This window comes from Drosophila hydei, unplaced genomic scaffold (assembly GCF_003285905.1).
Source record: "Drosophila hydei strain 15085-1641.00,03,60 unplaced genomic scaffold, DhydRS2 tig00000001-arrow-pilon, whole genome shotgun sequence".
NCBI lineage: Eukaryota > Metazoa > Arthropoda > Insecta > Diptera > Drosophilidae > Drosophila > Drosophila hydei.
Window position 1 is genome coordinate 4103193 of NW_022045643.1, and position 15278 is coordinate 4118470.

Here is a 15278-nt window from a genome sequence, read left to right on the forward strand (position 1 = left end):
AAAAATAAAATCGACGCAGTGAAATAGAACGAGCTAAAATCCATCAATCAACATCAAATAAAAGCAACTGTGACCAGGCTTAAAGACAACACACAAATTGCCACCAGCCTCGCAGCCTCTGAGCCTGTTCTCCTGGGGCAATACCAATGCATTCAAGCTAAATAGAAAATATGCTAAAGAGAAAAGTCTTTCATTAAACAGTATTTTGGGCGCTCTTAAATTCTCTAATGTGTGAATGTAGATAGCATTTTTGAACGATTAGCCAAACTGGAAATAGATTTAATTCGAGGGGGAGAAATCGGGCCCACCTTATCTATAGCACTGCAATGGACTTTGCATACGCAACCTTGTTCAACTGGCACAATAAAGATTTCTGTTTCGCGCTGATTAAAATCACATGTACAACAACTATAAACAATAGATTGTGCAGAAAAACACGAAAACTCATTTTGCAAAAGAAAAAAATGTTAAATAAAATAAAATCAAATTCATATGAAGCATTCAAAGTTTAAAAAAAAAAGAGAAAAGCCAACACAATTTTAAACAAGCAAAAATATGTTTTGTGGTTTCGTACCGCAAATTAAACTTATATATATTGTTTTTAAAAGCATCATGCATTTAATGTTAGTATATATGCATAAAATATATATGCTTGTATGTATTTTCTATGTTTACATTATGTAAGAATGCTGCTTGGTACCAAATGCAGAAAAAACTTCATTTATGCAGTACGCAAGCAATAAAAATAAATGTTTATATTTAAATGAGACCTCTCTACGGGATTCTCATAAAGCTACGTAATGTTCTTTTGATTATGTAGCATGGCTTTTGCCGTGGTAATCACATTATATTACATCAAATTACGTCAGTGTGAGAGTGTATAAAGATATGTGCATGTATGGCAGTTAGTAGATATAAACAAAAGCATTGTATATATGTATGCATGTGAGCTTTCATGTGTGTGGTGTATGAATGAATTATGTATGTATCTAGCTGTGTATGTATGCATTTATACGATGTAAATATGAATGTGTGTATCTATATGTAAGTATGCATGTATATATGTATACATATATTTATATGTGAATTCAAATATGAATGTAAGTATATAAGTATTTATGTATGTATACATATATATCAGCATGTATGTAAACATCTATGATGTTTGACTTATATTATGTATGAATGCATGCATGTAAGCCTATGTATGCATGCACACATTTTTATGGTCCTCACTTGGTCTTGCCATCATTTGATTATTATTTTTAGCAACGTTTACCTTTGCGTGTGTTTTCATCAGCCTAAATAGGTGTCATCCATGGCCGACATTTTAATTAACTTTTAAAATTATATTGTTTGGCGCATGCAAACTATTTTCCAAAATGCTTACATATATACATGCCTAAATTTATTCAGTTCAATGTGCTAGCAGTAAAATTAGATTGTAATAACAGTAATAGGTGAATATAAATGTGTGTGTGGCCGGGCATATACAAGCCAAGCACACTCAAATAATGATGTTTGTGTTATTATACCCGGAAGTCATAGAAAATTAATGAAAGACAGATGTGGCATTTGTGAGAAGCTGGTTAGCAGACAGGAGACAGCAGCTGCGATTCCTTTAAGTGCTCATCTCATATTCTAAGGCACAAGAAATAAATATCTCGGGGTAATCTGCCAGTCGGGCACTCCCTATTCGCTTGCTTGCTTTCAATAAGGCCAGCAACAATTGTAGCTGTCCTGTTGTGAGAAGACCGAAACTACAAAGTTGTGTAAAATGTGTACAAAATAATGTCACATGAAACGTGCAGCTGCCGCTGGCTGTGGCCATGGGTGGGGCACACGATAAACTCATTGGCACGTCCTGCTCATCAGAGTAGTTGATTCACATCATTTTCGGGGCGTTGTGTTGGCAATTCAATTGAATGTGGCTTACGTGCTGCGCCATGCCGTGCCGCGCCTCGTTGACCCACCTCCGCAGCTAAAGACTTAGTTTTGTTTATGTTTTATTTCTTATACAGTTACGTATACTTAATATTTGCGCACATTGGGTTGATAAAGTGAGGGCAGTGCACTATGCACACAAGTCCTCAACGGATTCGCCTTGCAGCAGTAGGCGCTGCTGTTCATGTTTGTTTTTCTTGTTGCCAGACTTGCCGCCCGCGGCCTTGCCACGCCTACGATTGAGCACGCCATCCGCGTCATCCATCATGCGCAAAATTGTGGTCTATTGTTTACACAAATACATATATATATATAGAGGAAATGTAAATGAAATGTTGACTAGTTGCAGCTACCTGATCTGAACAGTCCAAGGGCGCGACTGATATGTCGCGCACAGCTCGGAACTTGCCCACATTATTCAAGTGCTCATTCTCCAAGCGGAAATAGTTCCAGATGAAGCGTCTGAATACCTCGAGTGGACTTAGGATGGTCATCATAACATCGCCCTCAATATAACCCGCTTGTATGAGGCTCATCGAAAGTGTCCAGCTGAAGCGCAATATTAAATCCTCAATTATGCCAAAGTAATAGAACCACTGCAAGGAATCGGAGATGAGAGCAGGCAGAAAACGTTGAATGATTGTGATACGTGCTGCTCGCTTGGCCAAATATTTATGGCCGCCATTAGCCCGCACGGGGCGGCCTCCAACTCACCGTCGATGAATAAACAATTTCCTCACGCAAAAATCGATTGTCGCCCGCCTTCGCATCGAAGAGGCCCCAATCCATTTTGATGTCCCACGTGTAGGCGTAGCAGGAGGAGAACAAAGCTGACACTATCCAGCAGTATAACCAAGGATTCTCCTTCGACAACGGATAGGTATCTGCGAGCATATGTATAATACGATTAAGCCAGTTGCTACATGCTCAACTGCCAAATAAAATTAACAGTCAATTTCCTTAGCACTTGACCGCATGAAAATAACACTAATTGGCCGACAGTCCAAGGCATAAACAACATGCTCAGACAGTGGCAATGGCATTGGCATTGGCATTGGCATGCGCCTTCGTCTTGGCCAGCGCCTGCACTTACCCATCGTTGTATGATATTTATGGGCGAAAATAACCGTAAAGAAGGACGTCGCATATTTGGCAGCATTCACCAGATGCGGAAAGAACTCCTTCGTATCCCGGTAGCGTCGTATGCATTGGGCAAAGCGAAAGTAAGCCGGCAGAATGGCAACAATGGGATGCAGAATGGAGACGTACTGCACACAGTGATTGCCAGCTAAAAAGAACACGCAAAAAATATGATAAAAATACCTAGAGTACAGAAACAATACAAGAGCAACTAAGCCAAAGTTACGTACAGCACTTAACGTCTAGCCTTGTCTAACAAAATTTAATTTCTAATAAAATTTTCAGCAAAGCTAAAATGAAATTAAAATGAATTTTCCTAAATTCACAAAAGTTTGTAATTGAAAAAACAGCGAACTTTCAAATAACATTTCACAGGAATTTTTGGTGAACTCTGTGCACATTAAAATGGTCTTTTAAGGTATATGGGTTTTGTATGTATGTAATATGCAAAATGAGGCGTGGCAGAGCCCATATAGAATGAATATATTGTTAACGAGAACAATAAGTAACTAGAATAAAATATATATTTTTTTTTAAAAGATATGTATTAACTATAACGTTAAACGCAGCCTGCGAGGTATATCCAAGTCGATCACAGCCGACTTTGCTTCTACTTTAAACGGCATAGAATTGCATAAATGAATATAAATGAAATATTTTTTTTGGTACTTGTAACAGTTAAAATATTTCATGTTTTGATTCAGACTTTGAATTATTTTTACTGATTATCATAATTTATTTAGGAACGTTTTTAAAGCCGCTTCTATTACTCACCCTCGCCCGCTTTATGCCATGTGGGATTGCGCCCGAAGAAGCACATGAGGAAGGGTATGTCCAGAAAGGCTGGCACCATGCTATTCAGCTGATCGGCCAGCCAGAAATCGGCAAAGTTGACGAAGCAGAACGGTGCCATAATAACTCGGCCGAGCACACGCAGCGCCCAGTAGCGTGCCTCGTGGTGAAACGTCTTCGTCGGGTTGAGCAGAAAGGCAACCATCAAGGTGTAGAGGAACAGAGGAGCCGCATACTGTGGAATGCCCAAGGGCTCGCAGAATATGTAGCAGAGCACGCAGCAGGCCCAAATGACGCCGAACACCGAGGCGATTTCCATGATGTTCTGCTCGGAGAGATGGTTGCGTGGATCGAGCTCAAAGATGAGCACATGATTCACACCCGAGGAACGCCAGCCGTAGACATTGACGCCCCAAAGGAAGAGACATTCCGTGATCAGAAATGGCGCTCGGAACATGCGCAGGCCAACACGCCAATTCTCACCGAAGCCATAGAACATGGCAGATATGACGACGGTAAACAGAAGCACAACAAACGCGCCCGAAAAGAGGCCCACCTTGAATGTTGTCCAAGGACTCTGCTGCTCGCCGAGCGGCGGAACGCGCAGACGCTTCATGGCGCCTGCAAAACGGAATATCAAAATTATAAATTATATTATAATATAAAGAGTTACATACGCTGTCTATCGCCGCCTTCGATGTCCTGTGTGACTGCCTGCTCCGTTTCCTGTATCAACCTATCGATGTCTTTGTTGATGTAGAAATGCGCCGCCTCCACGTGATCTGTGCGCCAGCGTGCTCCGAAATCGACGCTGAGCAATTTGTCGTGCTTCTTAAGTATCTTGCGGAAGCCCGTAAAATTGAGATTCTGATAGTTTTGCAGCAGTATCAGACCCAAATAGAATTCGCTAAATGCCAACTTGAGATCCTGTATTTTGCGTGCGGGCACATTTTTCTTGCCCAACGGTGTGCGTCGCTTCCACGCCGGTTGCTTCTTCACATGGCCCATTTCCAATGCCTCGGTCAGTTCGCTGCGCAGGTTGCCATACTTGCGCGTCGCCTCCGCCATCTTTTCCGAGTAGAACGTATTGATCTTGGCCAGCTCCTTGTCGCAGTAGTGAAAGAACTCCTCATCGAACTTGGCAAAGTAGCGTGTGAGCATCTCACGATCCACAAGTTCCGCGGAAGGAGCCTGTTCAATGGCGGCATACAGCATGGCCTTCATTTCCTGAAAGCAAAGGGCATAAGTTTAGAAGTGTTGTAAAGGCTACCGATAACACTTGAGCATATATCGGTTCATAAGGAACTAGTGATAAACCAGCTACAAATGAGCGTGTGCTTTTATTACATCGAGATGTAATAGTGGAATGTGCTCATTAACTTTTCGCACTCACTGTCTGCTTATACTCGTATCTGTTTGTTTACGTTTGAAGCGACCACAACAAAATGCCCAATATACCAGCAACCAAAGCGCATGCGCCGTAAATGCCGCCTGCCAAAAGCTCTTTTGCATTTTTGACAGCTGGCCAGCCGTTTTTCACGTGACGTCACCGACAAACTGACAGCTAGGAAAAGCACACGCTCGCACATATCTATGAGATACATATTTTTCTTCTCAATTTTCGCACACAGTTTGCGCGTTTTTCTTTTACCTCATAGTTAATATACTGTTTGCGCCATTCAGGCGTTATGTGTGCCGTCAAATGCTCGGCGAACTTCATTTTTATGAAAGGGACCTAGCTAACTCAGCTGCTGCTGCTGCTGCACTGCATCCGCATTGGACCAAATGGCAGACGAGGCGACGACGGCGTTTCACGCGCACGTTTTCACGTAAACAACACAACTGGGCCAACGCCAGCGAAAGTTTTTCGATGATGGCCCAAATGCCATGCCAGCCAGAGAGCCACAGTGGCCAGGGGAGGCACGCCACAAGGAGCTTTCGATATGTAAATTGTTATTGTCCTATTTGCCGACCAATGTCAACAAAGCAAATGCCAAGCGCCATTAGATGATTAGCCAAATTACACGAAAAGCGGTAATAAAATAAATATGGCATAGAAAATAATTAAATTTCTTGTAAGTAAGAAAAAGAAAACCCAGTTCAATACGAAAAAAACTATATATGCTATATATAAATATATATTTATATATATTTTTTGTATCCATATGTTAGATGCTCAGCAGCTGGACAAAAAAATAAATAATTTTTGTAAATAAGTAATTGTCGAATGTGAAAAAAAACAGGCAAATAAGAATACACTAAAAAATGAAGCTCCTTCAAAAGTAAAACAAAAAATGTTGAAAAAATAAATAAATAGTATATGGAAAGAGTCTATGAAGCATTTTATCTATAGTAAATTATTTAATTATTTTAAATTAGTCCAAATTGCTAAGCGTCATCGAAACTGTACTGGAACGGCCGTAAGTGAAAGATTTTAGAAGAAAATTTCACAGTCTCTTACGTAACCATGTAAACTATAGTATATAAATTATATGTTTTCCAGTCCTGTGGTGACTGAAAGTTAGGTTGAGAGGCGACTGTGCCTCTTATTGCTGGCCTCGGGCTCAGACAATGAAATAAGCCATTTAACGAGCAAATGACGGAGTGAATATTTATTTAAGCGGTTTACTGGAAGAACGCTTTTTAACCCTGCTTTTAATTGTTCTTTTTTGAATAATCGAAACAGTTAATTTTATTGGTTTTTCTTATTATATTCACTATTTTTAGTTTTACTTATATGACACCAATTTTTAGCATGTCCTATCAGTACGAGTTAAAACACGAGACTGATCTATATTTTTACAAATCATAGCCTCACCGGCGTAAGTAGAGTTGCCCTTGCCAGGGCTGTTCCTTAACTTGTCTAGCACCCGATAATAAGTGTTGAATAATACCTAACATTAAGTGTTATAAGCTAACTAAGTGTTATAAGTTAACTACCCCCCCCTCAAGTGTAAGGTCGTCCTCGACCGACCCAATTCCAGCGACGACTCCTCGCAAGTGCTTCGCGGACTTCTTTGCGTCGATGATCCACCAAAGAGTGAGGCCAATGCAGATTAAAGCACAGCATATGGCTCCTCTTTCGGAGTGCCGTACAACGACACATCATCAAAGTGCACCATTTCGGTTCCTTGGTCGCATATTAGCAGCGGTGACCAGCGAGTCGGTGCAGGTGTTCTCGAATGAAATCCGCAAGTCGTTCTCATTCACATTCAATACGGAGCAGTATGAGCAGCGTACTGATTCTTCGCTATCGCCGTTCAGCAGGCGCTTACTAAGCTTGCTCTTGCGCCTACGTATGTGGCGTCTGTTGAAGCTGTTGGTGCACAACGTGGACGTGGGCCTTGGCATCGGATGATGCACACCAAAGTTGTGCAGCTGCAGCGACTTGAGTGTGGCTGGCGCCGTCGATGACTGGCCGTGCACGTGCCCGTGATGGCCGTGATGACTGTGTCCCACCACTCCAGCGATGCTATGAGCCGTTACTGGACGAGTGATGTGTGTAGTCTGTCGGCGCGCTCAGCTGGCGATTGAATTCGGCCTTGCGGCGCGTCAAGTCCGTCAGGCAGTATTTGTTCAGATGGCCGTTGCTGGAGACAGGGCTCTTGGGCGATGATGCCAGATGCTGCGTATAGGCCGAAGGAGTTGCTGCTCACGCTTAGCTTATTGCCGGCGTTGTGCAGCAGATTGTTACAGTTCTTGCCGCTGATCTTGGCCGACTTTTGCCCGTCGTCGGTATCGTGTTGCTGCTGCTGCTAGCCGCCCTGTACTCCTTGTCGTCGCTCTCGCTGCGCACCGATGCTCGATACGCAGGAAATGTCTTCGTCTTGCTCTTCAGAGAGCCGTTCAGCAGTAGCTGCTGTTGCCGTGCGGCAACTGCCGACAATGTCGGCAGCTGCAGTTGACGTGACGCCGCTGCCGATGAGGATGAGGATGAGCCGGCAGCCGTGGCAGGTGTCGACAGAGATGGGCAGCGGTTGGAGCAACCTGTGGCTGTGAAACTTCTTGAATTAATGCAGTTGGCGGTGTTTTGGGGATTTCTTGACTTGGTTCTAGTATGGATGAAGAGTCGCTTGGCTCTGCCGCCGCGAAGAGTTCGTTAGTTGTTGCTGGCTGATGAGCTTCTACTGTTGGTGGTGGTGCCGTGAACAAGGGGGTTTCCTCAACGATTCCGCTTGTAGATTTGCATGCTGTGGTTCTGGCTTAGCATCCAACTATGGGGCGAATAGAGCTGTTGCTGGTTCTTGTGGACGACAGGATAAATCGTAATTTTTCTGCAGGCTTTTTTAATTTTTGGGAATTTGGTTATAAAATGTATAGTGTTGATGGATTCCTCTAGCCAAATTGATTTTAAATCTGAGGAGTCCAAAATGTTTGGGCTAACAATGAGCCTTCGCGAGAGTAATAGCAAGCATTAAACTTTGCAACTAGATCGTCCGCATTCTGTTTCTGGACAGTGTTTCAGTGTTTCAAATAAATAAATCAATTTGTGAGTTTTGGCTATCCCGAGAACTCCATTGACAGCAAATGTTAACTGGTTAAGCTGGTCTTGAACCTCAGTGTTTACTTCTATCCGTCTACTGTTGGCATTCATTAGTCGCATTTCAGTGGACCTAATCTACTCTAAATGACCGGCATCGGGTGTACCCGCCACCAAATTGTTTTATAAAAATTATGCCAAGTGGCTAAAGGTAAATTGAAAAACTATATCTAACTTATTCTAAATTGCCTAGCGGCTTATAATAAAAGGTGTAATAAAAAAACAAGGGAGTCATCTTAGGTTGTCCTTGTGGACCACCCTTCCTTTAATGAGGACCTCGGTCCCCAGGTCTGCTTCCACGGCCTTCTCGACACATAAAGGTGTGAGTTTGTTTCCGAGCCGTCGGTTGGACTTGACCAAATCCTTGTCACCAACATCGAAGACTCTATTCTGCCGCTTTGCGTTCTCCCTAGCTCTGAGCGTCGTCTGAGCGTTTCTGATCTTTTCTTCTATCTTTTCTTGTGGCTCTTGTTTTTTGGGGTGTCTATCATACTTAGCCCTAGCACATGTTTTGCAGTTTTGTACTATTTCCTTGGCAATTTTTGCCATCCGTGGAAAGTAGTACTCCGAGAGTACCTGCTTAACATTTTCCTGTGCAGACCTATGGGCCCTATTATGCTCGACTGTGAGGATTTCCCTTCCTTCTCCAACCGCAAATATGTCCACTACGCGATTTTTGCAATGCCAGAACTTTGTGGCTGGGTATCTTCGCACCAATGCATCTTGTATCATTGCAAGCGTGTGTAAATTACAGTGGAGAGCATTTACGCATTTGGGTGAGACTACATCTTCGAGCTCGTCTAGCAGCGATTCGACGCATGTATAGCTGATCAAGTAGCGTTTCTTATTTCCAAAAAGAATAAAACTTCGTTTTAAGGGGAAACGCGCCTCTTCTAGCACTATCTGGTTTTGAAAACAGTTCAAGGGTTTGTCTGTCGTCTCAATGGTGTTGGTGAGAGATACCTCACTGTGGATCGTTGCTGCGCAGGACTCAATTTCTTGCTCATTTATAGCGTTGAGCTGCTGTCTTGACAAGGCATCCGCAACCAGATTGTCCTTGCCAGGTTTATAGAAGATACGTGCATTAGACTCGTCAATGCGCGCTTTCCACCTTTTGATTTTCGCATTTGGATTAGATTCCGAAACTGCGAAGGTCAAGGGTTGATGGTCAGTGAAGATATTAATGTCTTTCACCCCATACAAATAGTGCCTTAATTTGGCAAGTGACCATACAATGGCCAATAACTCTCTCTCATTGGTTGCATAGTTAACCTCACTGTCCTTCAATGTTCTTGAAATCATTGTTATAGGACGACCCTCTTGAGACAAAACTGCACCTATGCCGTGAGCCGAAGCATCGGTCGTTAGATCGAATGGCTTCTTAAAATCGGGGTACCTGAGCATTACATTCTCGGATGACAAAATATCGCGCAACTTCTGAAATGCCCTCTGCTGCACTTCAGAGAATTGAACCTTTATATTTCTGGACCTATGCTTACTGACTGTTCCATTTTCACCCTTCAGGATATTCGAGATGGGTCTTGCTATTGCGGCGAAGTCCCTAATGAAACATCTGTAATAACTTGCGAGGCCTAGAAATGATCTAACCTCGAACAGCGTTTTTGGTTCTGGATACTCCTGTATTGCCCTAACCTTTTCAGGATCCGTCGTGGTGCCAGTGCTGGTGACTACGAAACCAAGAAAGTTCACGCTTTTCTTAAAAAAACGTGACTTTTTGACGGAGACCCTCATGTTTGCTTTGTATAAGCTTTTTAGGACCCGATCCACGTGTTTAATGTGGGATTCCTCATCTTCTGAAAAGATGATTACGTCATTGACATCAACATAGCAAAATTTGCCAATCTGCTCTCGCAGTATGTCGTCGATGGTTCTTTGAAAAATGCTTGCTGCATTCTTTAATCCAAAGGGGAGTCTTTTGAACTCGTATTTCCCCCCGTTCACAGAGAAAGAGGTTTTTTCACGGTCGCGTTCAGCGAGTATGATCTGGTGATAACCAGACTTGAGGTCTAATGTTGAAAAGAATTTGGCTCTCCCCAAATTCCCCAATATCATTGATATATTTGGCATAGGGTATTTGTCCGGCACGGTTTTTTCGTTAAGTTTACGAAAGTCCATTACCAACCTCATTTTCCTATTGCCCGCTTCATAAGTGCCCTTCTTGTCTACTACCCATATTGGGTTATTGTAGGGAGAGACGGACTTTTGAATTATATCATTCTTTAGTAGATCTTTGATTTCTTTATTAACGAAATCAGCCGCTCCCATTGGATATGGGTAAAGCTTGGTATAGATCGGTTGCTCATCTATGGTCCTAATGGTAGCCACGACTGATGTGTTATACGGCAACGCCTCGTCTGGGTCTGCAAAGGCCTTTTGTCTGGTCTTCAGCATTTTCAAAAAAGAACTTCTAACTAATGGGGATGCGTCTGCACAGTCTACATTTGTGAAATTTACATTTTTGCATTTGTGGAAGGTGATTGGTTCGACCTCCGTGCCCCACTTAAGTTGTCCTGAAGCTAAACAAAGCGAAGCAGATGCCTGCTTTAGCAGGTCAAGGCCTATAATCCCATCAAAGGTTGATAAGTCCGGCAGAATAAAAAAAGTTGCTTTTAACCCAAACATTGAAACAAAGCATTTGTGTGTAATTTGTGTCTCGCCGTGAATGGAGTGAATTTTGAAGGGGGACTCTACCGAGCGGACGCCTTTCAACCCTTTATGTGGCCGAATGAAATTCTTGGCCGCGCCCGTGTCTATGAGGAATTGCATGTGAGTCCCTCCTACTCTTCGTCTGATGACGGGTAGAAGGGATTTACTCCTAAAAAATTAAGGGCATCAGAGTTATAACTAGTAACGTCATTGATTTGTGCCGCTGCGCTGGAGGCAGCATCAGCACACACCTCTGCCCCCTGTCCCGCGCCTTGCGTGACGTGATTCAACCTTTGCTGCTTTCTCAGACCGCCTGTGCGGTCAGATGCGGGGTGCTTCTTGTTCGCGTAAGCAAGGGCCTGAGTGGGCTGCATTACCCTTGAAAAGGAAGGATCGACCTCCATGGGCACTGGTGCGCCATTATTGTTGTGCTGCCTGGTGCTTCGTGGGTCAGTCCGAAATGGGGCCCTGTTTTGCTTGCTAAAGTGCGGATTCTTTGTACCGCTAGCTTGTCTTTCGGCTTGATGCGAATACCTCTCATATTGGTGACCCTGCGCTTTTGCATGCGGCTTGCGCTCTTTGTCTTCAAGACTTTTTGCAAAATTAGCCGCGAATGAGTACCTTTCGTGATTCGACTCGACCTCTTGCGCGAGAGCTAGCGCTGAAGGCAGATCTCTGGGCTTTGCTGCAAAGAGCACATCTGTTAGACTGCGCTTGAGACCCGATATGAACACACGCAACGCATCGTCGCGGAATTTTTCACATAGGCCCTTTGCTAAAGCCGGCTCATATGACATATTAACTTTGTTTGTGAGAAGAGCGAGTTTCTTCTCTACTTCATCATAATATTGAAGCAGGGACAGGCCACCTTGCCTCAAGGTACTTAATTCTTGTTCAATGACATGAATTGGTCTCTTATCACTGTATGTGAAATCTAGGCGATTTATTATCGCATCAAAATTCAGCACAGTACCAAATGAGGCTAGCACCGCGTCTGCGGGGCCCCTAATCTTGCTTCTTATGATGATGACGGCCTGATAATGACGAGAACTGCCATTATACGGTCTGAAGATCTCGTAAGTGGCTAATGCTGCCTGCCTCCAAGATACATACGATTCCTGTACCCCTGCAAACTCAGGTAAGCATTTGACGGCATCTAGTGGCTCGTCACAGTGAATATCGTTCCTAATTCCTATAGCAGCATACGCTACTACTTGTGGGGCGGCAACGTTTGCTACCGCTATTTGTTCAGCTAACTCATTAATTCGTTGAGTTAATACATGTTCCCTCTGCTGGTTTACAGCGGCCTGTTCGGCTAAAGCTTTGCTAGTAGCCGTCCTTATTATTTCCGTAAGCTGATCTGCATCCATTCTACCTGATGGTGGGGGAACTACACAGTCGGAATCTGAGTCGCTAGACTGCCTGCGAGGGTTTCTATATTGGTTGAACCGAGACATGCGCAGGTCAGTGGTCGCGAAAAATAAAACGGGCAGTCAGAAGATGGGTCGAATTACGTCACAGCTCTGAACTACGAGAACTGCATGCACAACTTCAGACACACAGAAAGTAACACAATGTAATTTTATTGACGATCTGAATGATCAATTGCTGCCACTAAAATTCCCAAAGTAGTCACTCTCACTTGGTTCTGATCATTAATTTTTTTTTTTTTTTTTTTTTTACATGCAATTGCAATATAAAATACTCGCTAGTCCTAGGTATTTTTTTATAAAATAAATTTTAACACTTTTTGTGTTTGAAGAAAAATTTTGGCTAGAGTATCCACTTACAAGATTCAACTAACACAAAACAAAAAAAAAAATCCCTTTATAAGATCTGTCAATTGCAGCTCCCGCGCTGCTGTCTTAATTGTTGTTGGTTGTGGAGTCCGACCACTAGTTGGGCGCCAATTATATGTTTTCCAGTCCTGTGGTGACTGAAAGTTAGGTTGAGAGGCGACTGTGCCTCTTATTGCTGGCCTCGGGCTCAGACAATGAAATAAGCCATTTAACGAGCAAATGACGGAGTGAATATTTATTTAAGCGGTTTACTGGAAGAACGCTTTTTAACCCTGCTTTTAATTGTTCTTTTTTGAATAATCGAAACAGTTAATTTTATTGGTTTTTCTTATTATATTCACTATTTTTAGTTTTACTTATATGACACCAATTTTTAGCATGTCCTATCAGTACGAGTTAAAACACGAGACTGATCTATATTTTTACAAATCATAGCCTCACCGGCGTAAGTAGAGTTGCCCTTGCCAGGGCTGTTCCTTAACTTGTCTAGCACCCGATAATAAGTGTTGAATAATACCTAACATTAAGTGTTATAAGCTAACTAAGTGTTATAAGTTAACTTATATATATATATTTAGTATATAAATATATATGTATATATAGTATATAAATGAATTTCCAAATATTTTCATGCTGTGGAATCGGGTCTAACAGTGGCTCCGACTGTTCGTTTGTTGGGTTCGTTTGTTCCCATCTTATCGCAACTTTCAACTTGCTCTCTCCATATCTCTCTCGCTCTCTGTATGTTTCTCTTGCTTTCTCGTTTTTGTAATGTTTCTGTATTTAGATTGATTAAAGAACGGTTCTGGTACGACTGGCTGTCGCATTGAGTTGCTCGCTTTAATGATCTCGCAGAGTTCAGAGAGAGAGAGAGAGAATTGTTTCAATTGAAACGTCACTCATATCTCGCGCACTCTCGTTCGCTCTCCCTCTCCCCGTCTCCCTGTCTCTCTGTCTTTCTTTAAATTGCTCCAGTTGCAGCTGTTAGTGTTTGATTGGCAAGCGATCCGGCGAGTCATCCATGAGTGCTGGAGAACGAGACTTTTATAGCTTATCAGTGATCGAGTTCAGTAGCAAAGCGATAAATGTCTAGTTTTTTTTATTTTCCAATATAAATTCAAGGTTTTGCAAAGCCATTTGCCCAATTTCAGTAGCGAGTTGCACTAGTCACAATGCCCACCAGAAAACAGCCCAGCCAGGAGCAGATAAACGAGGTGAAGACTCGCTTTTTGGATAAGCTCGTAACCGAACCACCAAAAGGTAGAAAAGGCCCCAGACTCCTCAAAAATTGTGAATAATCATTTAGCTATTTGCAGTCCCCTTTAATGAGAGCGATTTGGAGCGCATCCGGAGCAACGATATCTGGATTACACAGCTGCTGGAGGTCTTCAAGCTGGACGTCGAGAAGACCATTATGCGCTTATGGGAAATCTGCGCATGGCGCGAGAGCTATGGAGCAAACGATATTATTGAGTCGAAATTGAATAAGGAGTATTTGCACGACGGCCAGATCTATGTGCACAATCATGACCATGAGGGCAAGCCCTTGCTCATTGTGAACTTCTCCAAGCACTCGAAGAGCAAGAACCAGGACGATCTAATACGCCTGATCGTGTACTGGGTGGAGCGCATACAGCGTGAAGACTATCTGCAGAAGATCACACTCTTCATGGACATGACCAATTCAGGCCTGAGCAATGTGGACATAGATTTTGTCAAGAAAATTATCAGTCTATTCGAGACCAGCTACCCCAACGCGCCCAACTATATTATCGTGCACCAGCTGCCCTTCCTGCTCAACGGTGAGGCACGCTTTTGTGACTACTTAAATGAATTATAATTTTCCATTTCTCATTTGTTCCAGCGGCATTCAAAGTGGTGAAGAATTTCATGCCCGCTGAGGCTTTGGAGATACTGCGCGTGACCACCAAAAAGGACATTCAAGAGTATGTGAATAAGGATAACTGCCTGACGATCTGGGGCGGCACTGATGACTATTCCTTTGAGTTTAAATCAGCATAAAAGCAAAGTGTAAACATATATATTATTTATTATCAGAATTTCCAATTAGGTTTGATATTTTTTATATTTTGAAGAAATATTCCGAACATATACGCGTAATCTTATCTATAGTGAGCCAACACTACCAGATAAGCCAGCAGAAATAAATAATAAATTTTGATTTGTATAAGAAATACTTTAGAACCTCAGTTTTTTCATTATGACATAATACAAATGTGTAAAGTAGTTAATAGGAAATATTTATTTAAAAAAATACAAGTAATAATAATTAGAATAATTGCTCATTTTAAATAAATATAAAATATATATTAATATATGCTACAAAGCCACATGATGGGTATTTCATTAGTGTCATACCAAACTGCAACGGCTTG

General features: G+C 42.4%; 2 protein-coding genes across 2 annotated transcripts; one reads left to right on the forward strand and one right to left on the reverse strand.

Annotated features, from left to right (window-relative positions):
* Positions 1–1803: 1803 nt before the first annotated feature.
* Positions 1804–5889, reverse strand: LOC111594844 (xenotropic and polytropic retrovirus receptor 1 homolog). Its single transcript, XM_023308310.2, has 7 exons — positions 5528–5889; positions 4554–5103; positions 3859–4497; positions 3038–3232; positions 2659–2828; positions 2298–2540; positions 1804–2227 (listed from the first exon to the last, which is right to left on the reverse strand). Exons 1-7 carry the CDS (start codon positions 5594–5596, stop codon positions 2075–2077), a joined length of 2019 nt encoding a protein of 672 aa, XP_023164078.2. The 5' UTR covers positions 5597–5889; the 3' UTR covers positions 1804–2074.
* A 7975-nt stretch (positions 5890–13864) lies between these two features.
* On the forward strand, positions 13865–15025 carry LOC111594850 (motile sperm domain-containing protein 2). Its single transcript, XM_023308322.2, has 3 exons — positions 13865–14142; positions 14199–14684; positions 14747–15025. The coding sequence occupies exons 1-3, from the start codon at positions 14055–14057 to the stop codon at positions 14902–14904; spliced, it is 732 nt and encodes a 243-aa protein (XP_023164090.1). The 5' UTR covers positions 13865–14054; the 3' UTR covers positions 14905–15025.
* Positions 15026–15278: the final 253 nt, after the last annotated feature.

What these genes read in the sequence shown, in the direction of transcription:
- LOC111594844 (XM_023308310.2), bottom strand. Translation starts at nt 5,596, where the DNA reads ATGAAGTTCGCCGAGCATTTGACGGCACACATAACGCCTGAATGGCGC. An exon ending in AACAGTATATTAACTATGAG is followed by an intron (nt 5,104 to 5,527) that starts GTAAAAGAAAAA and finishes CTTTGCTTTCAG; the next exon opens with GAAATGAAGGCCATGCTGTA. An exon ending in CGAAGGCGGCGATAGACAGC is followed by an intron (nt 4,498 to 4,553) that starts GTATGTAACTCT and finishes TCCGTTTTGCAG; the next exon opens with GCGCCATGAAGCGTCTGCGC.
- LOC111594850 (XM_023308322.2), top strand. Translation starts at nt 14,055, where the DNA reads ATGCCCACCAGAAAACAGCCCAGCCAGGAGCAGATAAACGAGGTGAAG. An exon ending in CGTAACCGAACCACCAAAAG is followed by an intron (nt 14,143 to 14,198) that starts GTAGAAAAGGCC and finishes AGCTATTTGCAG; the next exon opens with TCCCCTTTAATGAGAGCGAT. An exon ending in GCTGCCCTTCCTGCTCAACG is followed by an intron (nt 14,685 to 14,746) that starts GTGAGGCACGCT and finishes CATTTGTTCCAG; the next exon opens with CGGCATTCAAAGTGGTGAAG.